The sequence below is a fragment of the Nipponia nippon genome, unplaced genomic scaffold (assembly GCF_047370975.1).
Source record: "Nipponia nippon isolate SJK-2023a ecotype South Korea unplaced genomic scaffold, ASM4737097v1 scaffold_3, whole genome shotgun sequence".
NCBI lineage: Eukaryota > Metazoa > Chordata > Aves > Pelecaniformes > Threskiornithidae > Nipponia > Nipponia nippon.
Window position 1 is genome coordinate 16985468 of NW_028262347.1, and position 17034 is coordinate 17002501.

At 42.4% G+C, this 17034-nt stretch overlaps 1 protein-coding gene and 1 long non-coding RNA gene across 6 annotated transcripts in view; one reads left to right on the forward strand and one right to left on the reverse strand.

Annotated features, from left to right (window-relative positions):
• Positions 1-477: 477 nt before the first annotated feature.
• On the reverse strand, positions 478-9552 carry LOC148054517 (uncharacterized). Its single transcript, XR_015706530.1, has 3 exons — positions 8648-9552; positions 8220-8327; positions 478-1761 (listed from the first exon to the last, which is right to left on the reverse strand). It is a non-coding gene; the product is annotated as an uncharacterized LOC148054517 (long non-coding RNA).
• Positions 9553-9704: 152 nt separating this feature from the next.
• ABCD2 (ATP binding cassette subfamily D member 2) overlaps positions 9705-17034 on the forward strand; it is a 50009-nt gene continuing 42679 nt past the window's right edge. For 3 of the 5 annotated variants that reach the window (XR_015706528.1, XR_015706529.1, XM_009462959.2), the window contains exons 1-2: positions 9710-11271; positions 12688-12868. Coding sequence is in view for 3 of the 5 variants with exons in the window: in XM_009462959.2 (XP_009461234.2) it covers positions 10336-11271; positions 12688-12868 (1117 nt within the window). In the remaining 2 variants the exon portion in view is untranslated. Of the gene's footprint in view, positions 11272-12687; positions 12869-17034 lie in introns of all 5 variants that reach the window. The other 2 variants (XM_087766128.1, XM_087766127.1) reach the window with 2 other exon arrangements.

Here is a 17034-nt window from a genome sequence, read left to right on the forward strand (position 1 = left end):
CTTGTCACTGCTACAATCAGCATAATTTTTAGGGCAAGAGAAGCACCTTCCTCCCTATCCTGCTCTTCCTCAGATATTTTAGGGGCAATGGGGGAATCAATGAGCATTTTCTACTAGTAGGCAGCGTTGTCCTTGGAGCTGCTTGATGAGCTTTCGTGTGTAAATAGTGACAAACCCTCACGGAGGGACGCAGAGCTGCGGGTGCTCCCTGTGCTCCCAGCGCACCTCCGCAGCAACGCAGCTCCCCTCGCTCCCTTCCCTGGGACTCACTGCCATCGTTTCAGCAAGTGAAGGCACCCATTTACAAAACAATCATTAAAATTCTATATAAATCTTTTCCTGCAGTGTTTTCTTGCTGAGTTATCATTAGCCTAATGTTTTTCAAGGTACCAATGCTCAATTGTCATTAGTACAACAATGCGGAGAGTACTCAGAGCAGGTATTAGGGACCTAATATTAAAAATGACCCAAGTTTTTTTCCTTCTAATATTTTTAATTTTGATAGGGTGTTCATAGAATCCACAGCTAAAAGATTATAGAAGTCAGATGATCTGCTTCTCTAAAATATCACCAATTAAACTGAATAAACTTATCAGACAGAAAGTTTTATTGTTTATCCCCAGTATTTCTGATTAGTATGCATTATTGTTTCTTATAATAACACTAGAATAAAATCTTCACAGTAAAATATATATATAGTAAGTGTATGTGCCTCTACAGCTAACATGACAGATGACAGATTGAAAGATTATTTAGCTTATTTCATCACCTGAAATAATCCTTTCTATTTTGTTTGCATTTCCATCTAGTGTAAATGTTTAACTTGTTAATACTATGACTAAAAGGCAGTTTCAGGCATGACATAATCCAATCCCTTTTACTTTTGTTTTCCTAACACAGTATTCATATTTTCTGTACCACCCTTAATCTTACTCTTCCATGGTACTATCTGGATTTAAAGGAAAAGACTGCGCTTTTCTTTATGTTTGATTTGAGCCTGGTAGATAGCACTAGCTCACAGAATCCAGAAGAAGTGACATGGCAGCTTCAATCAATTATTTTTTCAATATAAGAAAACTTCCCCTCCTAAAATACCTTTCAAATGGTCAAAAAATAATCAGTTCTTTCTTCACCGAAGGCAAAGGAAACAGTGAAATAAGACCAGAGATGCACATGACTCTAGATTTCCAGTGTCTAAATATTGCACCTTGACTGTCAACACATCGAAATAATTGATTTGAATTTTTCAGTGTTGCCACGCTTTCAAAGAATTACAGGACATTATTATTAATTTTTAAAAGGTCATGAGAATGAGTTTCATGGAGCTGAGTCGCTTCTCTGGGAAGTGAAGTAAGTATAGAACAAGGAGACTTCCTCCGTGCATCAGAAACTGAAGTTTAAAGAAGAAAAAAGCCACGAAGATTTCCCTTTTTTGTAACTTCTTAACAGCCACTCTTCAGAATAACTACATCTCATGTTCCTTTGTTAAGAAAGTATTAGACAGGTTCTTCTTCAGAACAGCTTTCCAACTGTTGCTAAAATAACTGTTGCAGCTGTCGTCCTTCAGCACTTGAGTTTTCCCCTCTGACATGCTTCTTCATTATCAGATCAGCTCTAGTTATAAGTGATGTAGCAAAGCAGTCCAAAGCAGTGTATCTGCGGCTATCTGATGTAAGACCACGTTTCTCCACGAAGGCTGGTGTTGAAATGTTGACCGTGCAGCTTTTGACACCCAGCTTTGAGTAAGTCCTCACAGAACCCCTATATAACCAAATAAGAGAGAGGGGATGTTGCAACACCCAGAGAGGAGGCAGCTAGGTTAGATAACTGAAACTGCGTGAAGTGAAAGCGTGTGCTGCTGTCTGCAGCATTATTGTACCCTGAAGCTTTGAATACCCTTCTTTCCCTTGGCAGGACAGCCTTCCCCTTGAGTGAACCGACATTGCATATGTAAAATCTTATACTCACTGGAGACAGTGAGAGAGAAAGAGAGAGAAGATGTGTTTCCAAATAATTTCTTAGAACTAACTCCACATGGTCCTCATGTTTCTTAATGCATCTTCCACTTCCCAGCAAGTGTCTTCATCTAGTGCTCATTATAACAAAGGAAGGGATTACTAAACAGATTAATATGTAGTAAAAAACCAAAAAACCCTGGGGATTCTCACAGTTGGGTTTAAATATTTTACATCATTACCAAATTTTTTGGTGTTAGTTTAACATATTTTAACTTTGATTTTTGCCCAAAATGTTTGATCCTAATATCTAGCATTGGGTAACTAAATCCATCCATAGATAACTATGTAAAAGATGCAGAGTAACTGAAATGCTTTTGAATCCTCTCTCCAGAGTGGGAATTTTTGGTACTTTTAAATGCCAGGATACACTTACGTAGGTGCCTAAATACTGACCCAATTATCTAATGCTAGGAATGCATGACTGAAAAGAAATGAGTCTCTTCCAAGTGAAAGCTTTTGTTTGGCAAAGCCAGTGCATAAACTTTGTTTACAGAGTTGCATGGTCTTCCTCCAGTCAATGCTCCTCTGCCCATTCCCCTCCTTGAGAGACCAGCTTATGAAGAAATAAAGTAATACTATCCTTGTGGTGTTTTATACTAACCTGGTTGGTGCTTTTGCCCTAAAAGAGTTTTAAAAGATTGCTGTGATATTGCAAAGTCATGACAGAGTCTGAGGCGGTTTAAAATGGAAGAAAAAACTTGTTTTAAAAACAAAGGTTCCCCTTTAAAAAGTAGTTCCTCTTGAAAGACAGAACTCTCTTTCAATTAATTTAATGAAATTTAATTCCCCTACTCACCTTTAAAAGGCAGAGGCCCTTTTTGATTTACTCTAAGGGCATTAGTTAAAAAAATTCTAGAAATAGCAGCAAGCCCAAGGATTTCTAGATTTTACCACAAAACACTAATCTTCAGCCAAACACCTAAAGAAAAACACAGTGGGCTTCCTTATATTCACGTACAAGGTATCAGTATTAGATTAGAAAAATGACAGTAAATTGCTGTATGAGATGACTAGTGTTCATTTGGTATGAAACCCCAGTTTAAATACCTACAACATATACTGAAATCAATGACTACCCAGCCATTCAACAGAAGATCAGTTTTGGCCCTGCCGTATTGGAAATAGTGCAACGAGAGACCACCTCATCTGGTTGTTTCTCCTGATATGTGCTCCTTGCTGAGCTGGATTCATTAGATTAGGTTTGAAGGAGTTAGGAGTGAGCATAAATGGAAAGGGATGATGCCATTAATCCAAAGACTAGAGAGTAGAGAGGCTAAATCGTTTCCAAACACAGCAAACCAGTCACCTCAGAGAGAAGCACATAATCTACATGGGTTGAAATTCAAAGCCCCATTGGGAATAACATGGGACTGGATCTCCATGTCAAACCACCAGCCAGGGCAGTACCATTGACAACAGTATATTGACATGTTGCTGTATGAAGCAGATGCCATTCTTAGGTGGTACTATTTAGATGGAATTATTTTTCACAGAATGAGCCCTCCAGACAAAGTGTGGTCCTCGGCTTGATGCAGAACAACGCACAAGATCTGCTTCAGACTCTCATGTTGGAATCCCCACTTTATAAAAGCAATATTTCTACAAAGAGCAACAAAGACCAAAGAATCCTCTATAGTTGTGCTAACCTCCAGTAAGGGAACATATAGTTGTGCTAAACTCCAGTACGGGAACAATGTGAGGCTTCTTAAAAATAAATTAGGAGAGGGAGCTAAAAGAATGAAATCCTTACATGTGGCTAGGAGAAAGCTGAAGGACACCAGACTTGAAGCACAGAGACAGTCTGAACCATAGCAAAAAGCTATCCTGCACTCAAAAGAAGATAACAGAAAGGAACGTGAACTTTGATAAACATAAAAATACAATTAGACAGGCCAAAAATAATTTGGGAAACAACTAGGCAAAGGAACCAAATGACTAAATCATTCTTCTTACACATCAACCAGCAGCAAAAGCCTGCTAGAAAGTCTGTAGGGCCAGTTGGTGACCAAAGTACAACACGAGCGCCCAGAGGAGACATGGATGTTACAGAAAAGGTAAGTTAGGTTTTTTTGCATCAGTATTCATTGATGAGGAAACTGGGGAGAACTTTACGCAGCAATCCTTTCTGGAGAACTCAGGAGAGGATCCGTCTAAAGTGAAAATAACAGTAGACAAGGTGAAAATGATCTTAGCAAGACAGACTGAACACTAGCATAGCACCAAGACTAAATGGGATTCACTGAAGAGGTCTATAATGCAACAAGGACCACTTAAAACTTCCTTGGTTTTGGTGACTAGAGGGTAACAAATGTGACACAATTAAAAAAAAAAAAAATCTGTGGCAATCCAGAAAGCCTACCTTTGTAGTACAAAAAATAGCAGGAACTATAATATAGGCCACCTCGTGAAGAGCCAGCATAGCTTCTGTAGATGGAAGTGTTGCCTCACAAGCATGTAAAAAAGAGTGACTGTGATTGCTGTAGCCTTGATGGATTTAATTAAGGCTGTTGACAACATCTGTTACTGAAGGTTTTAAGGAAACTAAGAAGCCATGAAATAAAAGGGAAGTTCCTGCCATCAGCTGAAATACAAGAGAGTGGAGAGAATATTTAGTTCTTGCATCCATGCACTCAGGGGCTGGGGGCTGATATGGAATAGAGGCTGATAAACTCATGAGTGGTATGGGAAAGGTGCAAAAAGAAAGAGAGGGCGCTCTGTTGTTGAATGCCTCTTCCAGAACAGGTATAGGTGGCCATAAAGCGGAGCTTGTGGGAGCCAGGGTGAAAGCAAGCAGAAAGGAGTGGTTCTTCACGTATGGGATGGTAGATCTGAGGAACTGCTTGCCAAAGGACGTTATTATTTACGTAACAGTTTACATGATTTCAAGAGAGACTAGACAAGTACTTGTAAGAGTGAAATATTTCATAGCAAAACCTCTCAGTCTCACGAAATTCTCACAGCTGAAAACGGCCAGAGCTTGGGAGTGTATAGAGCTACAGCAGGGAAGGTAGCATCCTATGTAATTGCAATTCTTATTCTTCCTTGGGTATCTGCTTAGAGCTATTGTTAGAGACAATACTGTGCTCGGTGAAGCACTGGCCTGAACCAGTTGGGTTATTCTTAATATTTAGAAATCTCCCAAATACAAGTTAATTAATAGATTGCAGGAAATGATCTTTTTATTGGCATACCTACCAGCTGCAACCCCTCAAATAAATTCTTGAGGCATGACGAAAGGATGGCAGCAGATCTCGTGTTTGGGGTGCATGAGTAAGATTATTTTTGTGGATTTATTCCTGCCTGCACTTTCGCAGAGTAGAGTGCTGGCTCTGCTGCAGGCAGTGCCAATATAACCGTTGCTAATTGATACCAGCTACATGATTTTACTACTTATACCTGTACTGTTGCACTTGGCATGTAGCTTGTTTAAATGTTTACAATGCACTTGAGCAAAGGATTAATAAAGAAATGTTAGCATTTTCTTCAGATGATCTGGGAGCAGAAACCCTTACAGATTTAAAGCAAAAAACAAAGAACACAACATATTTGAGACTTCTGAAGGCATAAAATAGACACATGCTTCCCATAGCTGTATTTTTCTGGAATTGCTGGGTCTGGCTGAGTTTTCTGTATAAAATAAGAAATAAATTTAACAATATGTCTTAAAAATCCAGGTATGAAAGCTTTTAAGTATTAAAGCCTAAATATTAAAAGTGTAATCCTTTGTCTGAGACCATTAGTCAGCAGTTCACTGTGGTTGGAGCAGCTGACACTGACCTTCTCTATCTTTGGCCTTTTCCCTCTCCCTCTCTCTCTGTAAAGGGAAAAGAACTTGTTTATACTTCTTTCTAGAGCCATATTCTGTCTAGAATCACAGTGTTCTCAGAAGTCAGAACTGTTTGTGATCCGGCTGCTATTGATTGTACTGTCAGCCAGACTACTCAAATGCCTTACGGGTAAATTCTCATAACCTACAAGACATGCAGGATTTAAATTTACAGAAGACAGAATAAGGGGCAGAGGACCACTGGTGCAGGAATGCCCCCCATTTACACCATCTCTGTGGTGCCTACACTCTGGAGTCAAACAGCAGAGCAGGACCTTCCCATTTCCCCTCTCCTCTCCACCCTCTTGCCGTAACACATCTCTGCCTAGCCTGGGTACCACACAGCTTCGTTAGGACCAAAACAGTTGGAACCAACTGTAGGATCAGGCCAGTCTCACCCCAGTGACACTTCTTCAACAAGCTTCCACATCTGTCACCTTAAAACTGAAGCTTGTTGCTTGGCTTAGATCTCCAGGTCCTAAACGAATTACAGTGCCTGGCTGTTCTACTGAGGTGTATGATTCTAGCCAACAGCTTCTCCAAACCGGGCAGAATAAGACGACAATTTCTGCTGCTATGAATTTGAAATCAAAGGTCAGATAACTTATTGCTTTTCTCTGATTAAAAGGTGTAATTTGTCATTGGTTTGCCTTGATGTTGCAAATTAATTCTGTGGATGTATTTCTGTACTTATGTAAGTGATTACATTAAAGTCAATAGAAACTTTGGAAGTCCTTCAGAGTAAGGTATTTGCTTGAATAAGGGCTTGTCTGATCGTCCTCTGTTGAATTTGGTTCAAATCGAGGCCTACTATTCCCACACCAGTACGTAAACATACAGCTCAAAATTAAACAAAACCCCAGAAATTCCTAGCTCACCATATTACACTACATCATATTTTAGAAGTGATTTACAGTTCAGTATTAGTATGCAATTGAAAACAATGGGCACCCTGTGGATTGATATTTTATGTATTTCACATATACTTCATCCACATATAAACGGTTACGTACTTTATGCATGATATACATGTATTTAAATGTTAAATATCCCAAAGAGTAGTGACATAAAAGGCATAATTTATATCTATTTTTCAGTACGTTTATTTTTTATGTCTTTACAGCACAGTGTATGGCACTGTAAGCAGTGAGGACATTCTAGTTTTCTGCAAAGACTGATGTTATAGCCTTTGGACTCTGTGTTAGGAGCATACAAGGCATCAGGTAAGCAGCCTTCTGCTTCAGAAACTGCACATTTTATTTTTTTCAAACATTAAATCAAAAGGTTTTAAAAAATGAACATTGAGTAAGGCTGACTGATATCTCTTACGTAATAACCTGCATGTTCCAATTCTACTACCTCCACGGCAGTCATGAGGCTGTGCAAGGATGAAGTGCTGGAGTAGGAGCCAGTGGGCAAAAAATAGAAGAGAAAAAAGAGGCATCAATGTTGCCATGATTACACTCAAGTTCCTACATGTTCAAACATTCATGGGGCTTTGTCAGCCTGATATTCATTGTTTCTACTTCTGCTTTGTGGTGGTATCCAAGCACAAATCATTTCTATAGACAGTCATTCTGTTACTTCAGTCAGCAGAGAAGCACTGTTTGCATAATAAACAATTTTATTTTTGCAGTTGGGAGCAGAATTATGGCATTCTGTTCTGCTAGAATATTGACTTAAAATAGTGAAAAATTACTGCACAATATTAAATAATTATAAAAATAAGATAGGCTCCTCTAACTCTTCCTCCTCAGTTACTGGTTCCTATATTCAGAAAATGCACATAAGTTATTTTAATGTGTTTGATGAAAACTAACCATATGACTTAAAAACAATCACTTGGCATTAAAAAAAAAAGTATCTGGTTCTCCTTAAGAGAGGATAAACCCCAAAATATTTTGATTCTGATACGAACATCCTCCCCCACCCCACAGCCTAAGTTACTTGAACTTATTAGATTGCACTTATCTTCAAAAGTTTATTAAAATAAAGTCAGTAGAAATTGTGGAGACAACAGGGCACTGAACAGTGCACCAATATTACTGCAGCTTTGGTAATTATTTTTCCAGTAATGACTAAATGTGGTGAAATTGCTGCCTTCACCACACACACACACAAAATGTACCACCTAAGGCCATGTTCCACAAAGAGGAGTTTGTGCATGGATTACAGAGCGGGACTGTGGCAGAGCAAAACTCTCGAGGCAGCAAGAACAGAAGAAAGGGTGTATTTAAAACAACAGTTTAGGCTTTTCTCCATACTTTCAAAGGAAGAAAATACACTGCTTTTATTGACTAAAACACTGCATGGTCAGATTTGTTTTACTTAAATGCTCCCACAGATCTGACTGTGGGGTGTACGTCTGCACTTACCACCAAGTCACCAAAAGCTTCAGTCCTCCAGGATCTCGTGAAGTGAAAGGTCAGCAGAAACGCAGAACCGAAAGAGATCTGTGAACTTTCGTCTTGGTGAGAAAACGCCTGAGTAATGGAATATTGCACATAACTGTGGTTTGGCAAAATCTAAGAGTATGCTGTGATACACACAAGCCAGAATGGGAAGTATCCAACTGGAGATCATGATTAAAAAATAACAAACCCTAAGCAAAGCAATTTCTTAGCCAGCATATCTTGCCAGCGTCTTTGCGCGCTGAAAAACCTTTCTCTTTTACTGACAAAATAATCTGCAGCGAAACCAGGCCTGCTTAGCAACTGAAAGTTAGCTGTACTGCTCTAGCTCAGATTTTGACATTTTCCTAGCTTTGAGTTGTGTATTAAAAAACAAAAAAAGCTAGAAGGACCTCTATCCAGATCGCTAGCCTGTCCCCGCTGGCAGAAAGTCTCATAAGCTCCAAGGCTGCCCCACATCTTCTCCTCCTCACTCTCCAGCAGCCCACTGGGGACACAGTTTGTGCAGCCTCCTAGGAAGAGGGAGAAATAGATCTTACTTGGTCTCGTCTTGCTGGGCTTGGCTTACTGGGCTTTTTGGAAGACACCTGGGTGTTTTGATAAGTGATGTCCAATTTTTAAAAGCAAAGCGCGCTCTCTCTCTCATATCAAAGGTATTATTTCTTCATCCTGAACCTTGTGTTGCTATCTCAACATTATCATTGCACTCTGTGGGAAGAGAACTGTTTTGTAACAGTAATGTGACTTGATTTAACTCTGCATATGCCAAGTAACAGAGAGGTAGGTGGCCTCACTCTCCATTTCTCGGGGAAGGCTGGATGCCTCGGCTCTCCTGTAAATGCCTAATAACACATTTTTCAAATCTGCTTTTACACACGCATCCTAAACTAATGCTTTATCGTATACCAGCTGATGCAGTTACCTTATGACTTCATTTTCAAGGTGTGAAAGGACCCAACGTGGTTTTAAGTACTCTGATCCTCCCCCTGTAATTTCAAATACATACCTCTTCCAAACAAGTGAAGAAGTAGGAATAAGAAATTAGGGAGAGAGAAAAATAAAGCGGCGAGACAACTGCCTTTACTGTTCATTCCTTTGTGCGACTGTAGCCCGGTTTTGCCGCAGGGACGGCGCGAAGCGGTGGGGGTTGTTTTGGTCCAACAACGCCGCACCAGCACAATACCGGTTTCCTTTTGACGAGAGGACAGGAAAGAAATGACGCCTATTTGGACAGCGGAGGCGCCGTGCCGCCCGCCTCCCTCCCGCCGCCGCGCGGCCAGGCTCGACCCGAGGCTGCCCTCCGCCACCGGCCCCGACTGCCCCCTGCCCTCGCCCGCGTCGCGCCGGGCCGCTGCTCGCCCGCACCGGGCACCGCCCCCCCCCGCCCCCCCCCCGGCCCGGGGAGGGCGCGGGCGGGCGCCGGGGGGGACGCGGTGCCCCACCGCCGCCGGGGCTGCCGCGGGGCCCCAGCTGCCCCCGCCGTCGCCGTCCCGCCCCGTCCCCGCGCCGCTGGCGGGGCCGGGGCCGGAGGCGGCGCCTGCTCCGCAGGGCAGGCGGAAGGAAAGGGCCGGCCGCAGCCTGAGGCGAGCCGGCGCGCTACCGGGCCGCGCTGCAGGGAGCCGCCGTGCGGCCGGGCCGAGCTCCGGCGGATCAGCGGTGCGGCTGGAGCCGAGCTCCGAGAACCTGCTGTCAGTCCGGGGCCAAGCGACGGAGGACCCGCGCTGCTGCTGTTGCTGCCGCCGCCGCCGCGGCCGGGCCCCGAGCGAGCGGCTGGGGCCGGGGCCGGGGCCGGGGCGGCGGTGCGGGGGAGCCGGGCCGGTGCCGCCCCGCGCCTCGCAGCCAATGGTGGTCGGCGGGGCGGGCGGCGCGGCGCTGGGCTGCGTTGTACAACGCGCCGCGCTTTGAAGGCAACCGTCGGCCCTGGGAGGCAGGGCTCAGTCGGCATCTGTCACGGCAGGGCGGCCGGCGGGGAGCCGGGGCCCCCGGCGGCCCGATGAAGAGCCGGCGGGGCCGACCTTCCCGCTGGGCCTGAGCCGCCCCCGCTAGGGCCGGCGCGAAGCGGTGCCTGCGGCGGGGCAGGATGACCCACATGCTGCATGCGGCGGCCCGGCGGGTGCAATGGAGCCGGGCCAGCGCCGCGAAGAGGGCTGCCTGCCTGCTGGCCGCGGCGTACGGGCTCAGGGTCCTCTACCCCGTCGTCCGCAGGCGCCTGCGGCGGGCGGGCTGCGCGGGCGGCTCGCAGGACGCCGGCCGGGCTGAGGGCGGCCGGGAGGCGCCGCACCGCGCCGGCAGCCGGGGCAGAGCCTCCCCGGCGGTGAACGCGGAATTTTTCAAGCAGCTGCTGGAACTTCGCAAGCTGTTCTTCCCAAAGCTGGTGAGCGCCGAGCTGGGCTTGCTCTGCCTCCACTCGGTCGCCCTGGTTTCCAGGACCTTCCTCTCCATCTATGTGGCCGCCCTCGATGGGAAGATTGTCAAAAGCATCGTGGAAAAAAAGCCCAGGAGCTTCGTCTTCAAATTAATCAAATGGCTGATGATTGCAATTCCGGCCACTTTCGTGAACAGCACCATACGGTACCTGGAGTGCAAGCTGGCCCTCGCCTTCCGCACGCGCCTGGTGGATCACGCCTATGAGACCTACTTTGCCAACCAGACTTACTACAGAGTGATCAGCATGGACGGGCGGCTGGCCAACCCTGACCAGTCCCTCACCGAGGACATCATGATGTTCTCACAGTCCGTGGCACATCTCTACTCCAACCTCACCAAGCCCATCCTGGATGTCGTGCTCACCTCCTACACCCTCATCCGCACAGCGCGGTCCCGGGGTGCTAACCCCATCGGGCCCACGCTCCTGGCTGGGCTTGTCGTCTACGCTACGGCCCGCGTGCTCAAAGCCTGCTCTCCCAAGTTTGGCAAGCTGGTGGCTGAGGAGGCGCACAAGAAGGGCTACCTGCGCTTCATGCATTCACGCATCATTGCTAACGTGGAAGAGATCGCCTTTTACCGAGGGCACAAGGTAAGGAGGAGAGAAGAGGGTGTTGGGGTTGCTCCTGCAGCGCCGGAGCTGACCCACGCTTCCCCTGGTGCCCTCCCCGAGCACTTTGGGTCCCTCTGACATTTAGACCTGTTTACAACTAGCACTTCCCGTTTCCTAGGAAAATGCAGTCTCACAGGCGGTATCTGGGGGGAATGGACCGTAGTTCCCTTGTGCTCTGACAATGTTCCTGTTTTGCAGCTGGATCCTATGCTTTTCAAGGAAGCTAATCTCTGTTTTTCCCCCACCCAGCCCATTCTGCCTAACTTTTCCAGGCTTTTTTTTTTTTTTTTCACCCATGTTATGAACTGCCAAGTTTAATGCTGTAGAAATAGCAACCAGTGCACACCAGAAAGTCTAGGGGAGAACTCCGTGATAGCACAGAGAGCACTACAACCTTTGACACTCTTTTACATAGCTAAGCAAAGATGTAGTCATCAGAGTCTTAAAATAGCTTAAGTACAGTACTTCAGCAGTCACAGTTACATAAACTAATGGCTTGTTTTAAAGCCACCTTATTAAGGAACTCTTCATATTTTTATTAGTGAATTTTGGCTGTAACACCTTTCAACACCTTTTTTTTTTTCTTCACTTTTTGGAAAAGAAAGTTGTTTCATGTAAGGTGAAAATGAAAGCTGGAAACTAGCCTGAAGTATTACTCTTTCAGTCCAAGCAACGATTATATAATGTAAATGGTTTATTTTGGTAGAAGCAATCATTCTTAAAAGCTGCCTATAGGAATGTTTTAAGTGCAGCTGAATTAAACATTTTTTCAGTTCCCACATATACTGGCTTGAACTGAATGCATTATATCATATTGACTTGCAACTGTCTTTGACTTGTTAAACCTCTTGGGATAGTTCCCTCTTCCTCCAGACTGCTTGCAAAACCAAGCAGCATTGCGTTTCAGGGATCAGCTCTGCAACTGCAAGTCATTGGAGATAATTGATCCCCAAACACATTCCACTATGAGGAGTTTCAGTTGCTGTGAAACACTACAGCTGCAGCTTCATTAAAAGGATGTGGAATCAATCTTATTTTGGTTGTTAGAATCAGCTGTTGTGACTGCCTTGTATGTTGTTCTTGTATATATCAGAGACCTTAAAAAAGCTGAAAACCTACCAATGTGCTATCGAGGGATGATGGTGTAAATAAGAACCAGGTCCACTGACTTCCATAAAGCTGTGCGCTTTTGCTGTGAGACTGCAGCACTGTGAAAAGAAAGGACCACGCAGCAGATGTGACTCAGAAGTCACAGTTCTGGGTACCCAATTATTTCTTGCACGTATGTGAATGTATCTTGTATGACATGCATCTTTCTTGCATTGTTTTATTGCATTTATTGCATTTATTGCATAAATTTTATTTATTGCAAATGTTTTATTTTTTTAACTGTAGGTAGAAATGAAACAACTGCAAAAAAGCTACAAGGCTTTGGCAGATCAAATGAATCTCATTCTGTCCAAACGTTTATGGTACATCATGATAGAGCAGTTCCTGATGAAGTATGTCTGGAGTAGCTGTGGTATGATTATGGTCGCTGTGCCCATCATCACCGCAACAGGATTTGCAGACGGTGGTAATATGACATTTTACTTAATTTCTAAATGTTTCGTTAAAGTTACATCCTCAAAAGATTGTACTTCCTCTGAATGCCATTCATATTTATTTATTATTCGCAGACATTATTACAATGTACATGTCTTGTGCGTAACTTTCAAGCATAGCAAGTCAGCAATGCAAAAGATCGAACTTTGAACCTAAGCCTGATAAACAGCATGAATTCAGGACTCGGAGGATCCTCGTGTCACGTATTTTGATGATAATTGCAGTCCTTTTTCACTAGCCACTGTTGGGATGGCAGGCTGATTTTTGCAGCATCTCCAGCCACTTTACAAAATGATACTATTAACTTTCCTAGAGTGCTTATCTCCTCCTTCCATAAACCATAGTGTAATTATAGGTAATTGTTCTCTTATGCGTTGACCTGTTAGGAACCGCTGTTTTTCCCTGCCTCCCTGGGAGAAGAGAGGGTGAAATTCAGATTCCAGGCTTGGATGGTATTATTTTTGACATCCTGTCACAACTTTCCAGGAAGTGAAACGAGACTCAAGTAGTGTTGTTATTGCAGATGCTATTAAAAAAAAAAGAGAGAGAGCAGAAAGAAATGTAATTAAGAAGGGGTAGTGAAAAACAAGCAGGGAAGTTCGCTTCAGCAGGCTTCCTTATGTGCAATTAGAACCACAGAATATATTACAAATTCCATAGGATTCTTTAAGCACAGATCCTATAATATCTGCAGAAGGATCAGTTCTAAGTTGGGTACATTTAATCAGGAATGAGTGAATTCTTTTCCGTGCAGGTCTTGGTAGTTATATTCCAAATCAGTGCTGCCCAACTGGGCAAGCTTGGTTTGACCTGTAGGATGACTTTGTGCAGCCCCGCCGTGGTTTAGCTTACTTGCAGTTGGGTTGATAGATGGCTGGGTGCTCAGCTGTCTGAGCCACTGCCCATCAACAGGACCAGGGCGCTGGCTGGCATCCTGGTAACAGCTTCAAAAATATCAGGAGGTCCTAGTCCAAACAAAAGAGTTTGTACAAAACCATTTCACCTCACAGCGAAGGTTATCAGCACAACAGGAAAAAGTGTAAGAGTCCTTCTGCCATGACAAGAACGAGTACAGTCAAGAAAAAGATCGTTTAACCACACGTTGTAAATATCTCCTTGGTATTACAGCATGAATGAAAAAGACTTGTATTCATGCTAAACTAAATAACATTCCTGTTGCTCATGAGTATTCTTTTGATAAATGCTTTTCAAATGTGGGAGAAAAGAAACACGCAGTGATGGCTCATGTCGTAAAGCAGAAGAATATTTGCTACCGGCAACGTAAAATGTTAAAGCATGGGGCTTGTTATGGAGACCTGAGGCATATCATAATGATGGATCGCAAACCTAATACTGACAAATCAACATTGTCAAGACCAGTTCAAAGTATAACAGGTGTTCAAAGAATCAGGCAGACTTGAACTTACTGGCCTGCTTGGGAAAACAGTGCTTTGTGCCTCAGCAGGTCAGATACAAGTTTGTTCATATCTGAAGGAACAGAGAGTGGATTTGGATAGAATCAGGGATATGCACAAAGCTGGTATCATAAACATAGGGATATGCACAAAACTGGTACCACGACCAGACCTGAGACTAAAGGTGTAAAGCAACAGATTTTGTACGCTTCTTCGGGGGAAAAAAAAAGTAAAAAAATAGTCGTGCAATTAAAAGAAAAAAGAATCTTCTATGACAGTGATATTTCTGACTGAAATTTGCTAATTCTGTTACATATTTCAGGGAAGAAATTAACTGGCAAAGCCAAGATTCCCGTTTGATAACATTCCTGATTCTTTTTGTATTAAATGATTGATGTTCCAAATGTTGTGTCTCTCATCAGTTTCTGGAAGTAACTCTTTTTGGAAGGGAGACTTTGATTTCTCTAGACACAGTGAACACTTATCTTTGTTTATAAAACAAGTATGACTATCAATTACAGAAATGAAGATGAAAAGGGAAATGTTAGATTCTGTAAGAAACAGAGACAGCCTGTCTGCCCTGTTACAATGCACCACTTCTTCAAATGCAGAAGGCCAGCCATATGAAAAATGTTTTGGACGAAAAGTTCAAGAAAAGTAATCTTGGTGGGTTAGGCATGTAATATAAGAGCTTGTGTTTGGAATGGTGAAATGCTCATAAGCTCTATATAATTTTAGTTTTTTAAATAACCCTAGAAGTATGCCTAAAATGATCAATGCAGTGGTTTGTAGAGATCTCTAAACTCTTGCTAGATGAGCTAGCCTGGGTGCTGGAAGCAGCCGTCAGTAAATTCTGCATTTACATACAGAAGGAATGTTGCATTAGTGCAGTTAAATCATAGCTGATTCCTAAATGATTTAGTTTTGGTGGTTCTATATAACATGGGCTGTAATCCCAACAAGAGCGGCAGAAATTGGTTCTCTGAGAAGTAAGAAACAAATTTCAATTTAGTTTTTACTAATGAATTAAATGAATTCTCTCTGTCCCCTAAGTTTATTCTTCTTGGAGTGGAAATGACTTTTTAAAATAAGTGAGAACTACATGAGCAAGAGTTTTGTAATCTCTCCCTTTGCAAGAGGTTTTCTGTCTTTTTTTAAAAAAAAAAAAACAACATGCCTCGTGTTTCAGGTTGCTAGATTACATACAGCTAGTTGACAGTGTACTGATGTTGTGTAATTGAAGCTAAAAAATTTGAGCAGGTATCTCAATTAATTAAAATTGTTATTAAAAACATCTGAGGCCAGAAAGAGTAACATATAAATAGTGTGTGTGTATATATATATGCAAAATTATGATGTAAGAATTTAAAAAAAGTTTTTCCTAAATTATCCATAGTGTATTTCAGTGATTCAGATGCAATTCTGTAGGGATACCTTTATGGATGTGTAAATGAAAACAAAATAACATTTAGATTTAACTAATAAAGACAGAAAGATACATCTGGCTTTGGTACTGTATGTAGATTTCTAGACACCAGATTTCTGGAATCTGATCTTGCCAGGGAAGTGAGACAGTTACTTACGAAGTAAAAAAACCATTGTTTGCTGTACTCTTGCATCGCTTGACTTAGCCCATAAAATTTACAGTCACATCACACCTGCAGGGAATTCCTCCTAGCTTTTCTTGACCATAAGCACTGTGCAAACATCACAGAAGATGTTAATAATAATTGCTAATACAGGAGTTGCCACACTGGATCCACCTATTACCCTACCTAGCCTGATGCCTAGCAGCAGCTTAGCTTAAAAAAGAAACTTTAAAATAACTTTACAAACTTAAAAAAAAGTAATATCCAGACCCATTCTGCAACAGACTTAAGCAATATATAAAGATATATATAAAGTTATATGATGCAGAAAACCCTTGAGACCTTTCACTCTAAATCTTGTATGTGAAAAATCTTTGAGTGGTTTACTATGCATTGTTGTCTTCTTTTTTGTAGATGCAACTATTAACACTGAAACAACATTCAGTCTTAAAATATTCAGCCACTTCTTTTTAAATCTTGATTCCTTCAAAAAGCAAACATTGCACGTTGACTATGCTGTATGAATCTGTAGGTGACGTGGTAGCAAGAGTATATGTAGATATGTTAAATGTAAACATTTATTTCTCACGTATCTTCTATAATTTCTGCTGCTGTTTTCTCCTTGCCTGTTGCTGCTGACATGTTCTTATGAGGCAACGCCTTTCTTTGGAGCAAGAGTTTTCTTGCTAATAGGATGCAGTGTCATAAACAAAGCATCACAACTTTGTTCTGGGGTCAGATGCAGAGAGAAACTGTGTTGTGAAAGAGAGGTATCCTACTTAAACCCTGCCTTTGATAATAAAAAAGCTTATTGCTTTCTTATAGAAATAAAATCATGTTGCCAAATTTCCATCAATATGAGTGTTTCCTTTTACATGAAGTCAGTAAATAAGTAAGGCTGAAGATGAATAATTGCGGAAGTAGTAAAAATGCCATTAAAAATCTGTTTCAGATCATTGCTTAGGTTTCACTTTTTTCATATTTTGAAAAATTTAGGTTGAATAACGATATATTAAAAGGAAAATTGTCTAGGTAGACAAATAGTATAAAAGAATAGGATGTTTTGCATGAGAAGGTGAATTCTGTATACGCCCACTTATTCTTTGTTACCAAGCTATCTATGCTAGTTACAT